The sequence below is a fragment of the Uranotaenia lowii genome, chromosome 3 (genome assembly GCF_029784155.1).
Source record: "Uranotaenia lowii strain MFRU-FL chromosome 3, ASM2978415v1, whole genome shotgun sequence".
NCBI lineage: Eukaryota > Metazoa > Arthropoda > Insecta > Diptera > Culicidae > Uranotaenia > Uranotaenia lowii.
Window position 1 is genome coordinate 222,339,051 of NC_073693.1, and position 5,594 is coordinate 222,344,644.

General features: G+C 41.0%; 2 protein-coding genes and 1 long non-coding RNA gene across 3 annotated transcripts; 2 read left to right on the forward strand and 1 right to left on the reverse strand.

The window, feature by feature from the left end:
• Positions 1-395: 395 nt before the first annotated feature.
• Positions 396-1,864, reverse strand: LOC129753574 (uncharacterized). The gene is made up of 3 exons (XR_008738948.1): positions 1,649-1,864; positions 835-1,578; positions 396-759 (listed from the first exon to the last, which is right to left on the reverse strand). It is a non-coding gene; the product is annotated as an uncharacterized LOC129753574 (long non-coding RNA).
• Positions 1,865-2,118: 254 nt separating this feature from the next.
• Positions 2,119-3,489, forward strand: LOC129753113 (uncharacterized). The gene has a single exon (XM_055748915.1). The coding sequence runs from the start codon at positions 2,119-2,121 to the stop codon at positions 3,487-3,489; it is 1,371 nt and encodes a 456-aa protein (XP_055604890.1).
• Positions 3,490-3,614: 125 nt separating this feature from the next.
• LOC129753114 (uncharacterized) lies at positions 3,615-5,063 on the forward strand. Its single transcript, XM_055748916.1, has one exon. It carries the CDS (start codon positions 3,615-3,617, stop codon positions 5,061-5,063), a length of 1,449 nt encoding a protein of 482 aa, XP_055604891.1.
• Positions 5,064-5,594: the final 531 nt, after the last annotated feature.

Genomic DNA, 5,594 nt, shown 5'->3' on the forward strand with positions numbered 1-5,594 from the left:
GCGTCCCCACTTACCCCGGTGTACCTTATAGAATTTCGTCGATATTTCTTCATAGAGATTAAATAATATAATAACGGAAATGTAAACTATAAATTGTTTTTTTTTTTCATTTAAATATTTCATATTATTCAAATTAAAAATCATCAAGTATATCTTAAATACTTCTATGTGTAATTCTGAAAACAAATTAAATCGAACAATTCAATTTAACAAAGAAGTATAAATATTACAAAATATTTTTTTTCTGATAGCGTTTTGAAAATCTTAAACATTTTAAAAAAGCTTAAATTTCTGGCATCATTGAAACATATCTATTTCGAGACAGAAATTTTCAGGATTCTTAAAAGGTAACACATATGAATATTTTCATTTTATGAAGGATATCTTACCTACACTTATCATTAACGCCTGCTGGAGGCTGATCCAGCCTATGTCAAATCTGATCATGACTTGACTGCCAAACCCTGTTACTTTTTGTTTTTGTTGTTTTTTGGGACACATCAAGAAAATCCATTCGAGCAGCAAAATACTGGAGGGATGAACTGCGTAAACTACACTGCCTTTGGTGGCGGGTACTGTGAAACTTTGGAAACTTCGACTGCGCTCAGATCTCTCTGAATCCAGGAAATAGTTGTTTGTGCTTTCTGTCGAGGGTTATGAAAACGGCTGTAGCACATCAGAATCACACAGTGATAATTTTTTTGTCAAATGTCATGACCTATGACTTGATTTATAGCACGGGACGTATCCAACGAATACCTAAACGAAAATCGGAAAGAATGTATTAATACATAATTTTGAATTAAAGGAATTCATTATATTTCTGATACCCACCACTCATCGCCTGAACTATTTTCATTCTCTCGCGCCCGAACGTCTTAGAAGTGCTTTTCCTCAATATGATCCGAGCGCCTTTGAGCGGTGGAAATGGTAGAAATCCTTAACAATCACAGCTCTGCCATTCAGGTCCGCACAGTCGAGCCCTTCGAAAACTTTCCCTGGACAGACGGCCAAAAATATGACGCATGAGGAACGATCGCTTGGGAGCTGGGCAGCCACTTGCTAGGAACGGGACTATTTACATATTTCTAAACAACGGCACCGTTTCCGGGTTTTCAAAGTTACGATCGATTCTGCCCAGTCGGAATTTTTTCTTTTGGTTCCAGCTTGTTGATGATTGCAAATTTTTGAACCCCATCCGAAAGGAGCTCTTCGTGGTCGGCGATTTTCTCGAGGGTTCCGCTGAGGATGCTCGCTAGATTTTTACTGAGGATTGCTCGGGAACAGCACCGCCCGGTATATAAAATTATGGCATGCCTTTTCCCTTCGTCCAAAATTGATTCTGGAAGAAAAAAATTTGCCCATTGCTATCCTTGAAGTTGGGATCAGAATGCGATGCAATCAAGGATGCGATGGAAAGTTGCTCATCCGGCAAAGGTGACTCGTCCAAACTCCAGACTACCACATTGGAACGCGCTGTTGTCCTTCATCCTAAATGGAGGTACCGAAGGCACGGGTTAACTTTTACTGCCGCTTTTTTTATGCTCGAGCTGCCGCCTGGAGCGTTTTTTCCACCTCCTAAAAATGTTGTTTTTGTTTTGATTAAGCAAAGTTTATGTTAAAATGCAAAACCAAATAAGATACTCACCATTAGAACCAGTGCCATCACTTTCCGATACAAATCTTTGCACTTTCCACCGTTGATTTCCGTCTTTATTACAACCGGCCATTTCCGACATTTTGAAAAGATGAAAATATTTTAACTGTATACAAAAACAAGTCGAGAGATTTATTTTATTGGAAATTCTGTTAAAATTTATCAATGATGGAATTTGATGGAATAAACAAACGTATTTCGGTGCAATGCATTTTATATTCAAAGCCTGCTTATAAAATCTATAAGTATTTTTTTTAACAAACAAAAGATAATTTATTGATTTTAATCAATTTAAATTTTGTTTAAAAATCATTCATCATTCAATGAAATGTAGTATACTTTTTGATAGATTGTATCATTTTTTACTGTAAAAAGAATTTAACCGCAAGTGATATAAGTTAAAAGAAACACTCTATATATTTAATCGCCCGATTTGGTTCAGTGCAGGTGACATCAAGGAGATGTTTCACCAAATCAGGATACGCGATTCCGATAAACAATATCAACGTTTCCTATTTCGTGAAGACCAACAACAACCACCACAAGTCTACGTAATGGACGTTGCCACGTTTGGGGCAACATGCTCTCCATGCATAGCTCAATATGTGAAGAACCGGAATGCTATGGAACACGCTAGTGAGTTTCCTCTTGCCGCGGAAGATATAATAAAAGACCACTACATGGATGACTACCTTAAAAGCGTGGATACCGCTGATGAAGCTGTGGAATTAGTCAACCAAGTGAGACTAGTCCATTCAAAAGGAGGATTCGAAATTCGAAACTTCGCTTCAAATTCAAACGAGGTTCTTGACCAATTGGGCGAGGTCAGAGACATGCAACGGAAAGCGCTCTATCTCGAAACAGGACTGAACACTGTAGAAAAACCCGAACGAGTGTTAGGTATGATATGGAATCCCCAGGAGGATGTGTTCACCTTTGATGCTTTACAAATAGAAGCACTACGACAAATGGACATCAAGGAACCTCCAACTAAACGGCAAGTGTTGAAAATCATCATGACTGTGTTTGATCCATTGGGTTTAATCGCCCATTTCGTTATTCACGGCAAAATCCTGATGCAAGAGATCTGGAAATACGGCTGCGATTGGGATGAGTGCATACCAGCAGAGCTACAGGAAACCTGGCTCCAGTGGAGTGAAAAGTTGAAGCAACTGAATCAAGTGAATGTTCCTCGATGTCTTTTCAAATATTCGAATCCAGCATCCTTAAATACCTTACAACTCCACACCTTTGTAGATGCGAGTGAAGCAGCGTATTCCGGCGTTGTGTATGCGCGTATAATTGATGAAGGAGTTCCGAAATGCGCAATCATAGCAGCGAAAACAAAAGTGGCTCCATTGAAACCACTTTCTATACCGCGTCTCGAGCTACAGGCGGCCGTAGAAGGTAGTCGTCTTATTCAAAGGATTACGAACGCTCTCACACTTCCAGTAACCCGAAGATATGTTTGGTCTGACTCGACTACAGTGTTGTCATGGCTACGATCGGACAGTCGGCGATACCACCAGTTTGTGTCGTGTAGAGTGGGAGAGATTCTTCGTACAACTTCAATCAATGAATGGAGATATGTGCCGACGAAATTGAATGTTGCAGATGAAGCCACCAAATGGAAAACGGAACCTAGTTTCGATCCTCAAAGTCGATGGTTCACTGGGCCCGACTTTTTAAGAAACCCTGAAAACGAATGGCCTACAAAATTTCAACCAACGAGCAGCCCTGCAGAGGAAATGCGAACGATATTTGTTCACCATATTCACGTTTTTCAACCACCGATTGATATTCTCGGTATTCACAGTTTAACCGATTGTTGAGAGCTGTCGCATATTTTCTCAGATTGGTTTCCTGGTTCAGAGGAAACGCTAAGGCTCTTGAAGCAAGAGTCATCGAAGCCGAAGAAATCGAAAGTGCTGAAAACTTCCTATGGCGACAAGTCCAAATGGAAGCTTATCCCGAAGAATTTGAAATTTTGCTACAACAATCGGAAGATTCCGTAGAAGAAAAGGTAACTATAAATAAAAGAAGTTCATTATACCAGATGACACCATTTATGGACGAAAACCGTGTGATGCGCATGAACAGTCGTATTGTAGCAGCTCCGACAACAGCCTACGAAACCAAATATCCAGTGTTTTTACCTAAAGAACATCGTGTAACGTATCTCCTAGTGCATTCCTACCATCGTCGTTTTTTACATGGGAATAATGAAACGGTTGTTAATGAGTTACGACAACGGTTCCAGATCCCTCATTTGCGAGCATTGGTTAGACGCGTCGGTAAAGAATGTCAGATGTGTACAATAAAAAAAGCTGTCCCTAAACCTCCAATTATGGCACCCTTGCCAGCAGTTCGCCTCACGCCATTCATTAAACCCTTTACGCATACTGGCATAGATTATTTCGGTCCGCAGATGGTTAAACAAGGACGTAGTTTAGTCAAGCGTTGGGTTGCACTTTTCACGTGCCTTACAATCAGAGCAGTGCATCTGGAAATTGTGACCGGCCTTTCCACCCAATCATGCGTAATGGCAATCCGCAGATTCATCGCTCGGAGGGGCGCTCCAACTACCATTTACACTGATAATGGTACTAACTTTCTGGGAGCCAATAATCTTCTAAAAGATCAGATAAGAAATGCGCACGAAGGTTGTGCCAGCGTATTTACTAATGCACAAACACGATGGTACTTCAACCCTCCTGCCACCCCTCACATGGGAGGACCGTGGGAACGACTGGTAAGGTCAGTGAAGACAGCCATGGATGCTATAGCCGATCATCCACAACATCCTAGCGACGAAGTTTTTGAAACAGTGGTACTAGAAGCAGAATCAATCGTGAACTCCAGGCCTCTGACATATGTACCTCTAGATGCGGCTGAATCGGAAGCCCTGACTCCAAACCACTTCTTGCTGTATGGCAATATCGGCATAAATCAACCTCAAAAACCATTGATGGTTGCAGATAGGGTTTTGCGAGACAGCTGGAACCTAACACAAACTCTAGTGAACAAATTTTGGATAAGGTGGGTTAAAGAGTACCTGCCAATGTTGACCAGGCGAACAAAGTGGTTTTCACCAACCAAACCTTTGAAAGCAGGTGATTTGGTAATAATAGTCGATGAGCGTAAAAGGAATGGTTGGGTCCGAGCACGCGTGGTTAGTGTTATCACGGCTCCAGATGGTCAAGTACGTCGAGCTGTGGTTCGTTCAGCTAGCGGAGAGAGTACCAAATCCGTAACAAATTTAGCCCTACTGGACGTAGCAGCACCTCCGATTAGGGTGCCAGGATGTAAGCAGGATCCTCCGGAACTACACGGGTGGGGGAATGATGGAAATACCCCTGGGTTAGACGACGTGAGTGGTGTGAGTCCCAGTAGCTCCCTGAAATGACATCCCAGCATATATTTACAAACATTGGTCGCTGTCCGCATGGTGGTATGACTTGCAAGAATTGAGTTGAGCTTTTGATAAAAGTAGTTAGTTGATTTTCCCAGTTAAATCATTTCAAGCACTAGTGAAGACGTTGCAGTAAAGTTGGATTAGAGGTGCAATTAGTATTATAGCCGATTCGGTAAGGATCATTGATTGAACAATATTTAGGAAATAGAGCAGGAGAGTTAACCCAATCATGATTCCATAGGTCTAGATTAGACGTGTTGCAACGAACCTTTTGTACTGTATTTCGGGAGTTTGAGCTGTATCTGCAGAACCAGTAGTTCACAACATATCAAAATAGTGAGTACAAGCAAATTTGGTGTAACATAGATATTAATGCAAACCTACTCAACAGAGGTGATCATAGCTTATGCTAACGGCCTTGTAAGGGATTGGTTCAAAGAACGATAGGAAAAACCAAAATGTAGGTTGAAATATGTCTATTGAAAACCTCACATCAGTCACTAATAAAATCCTGTATTTATA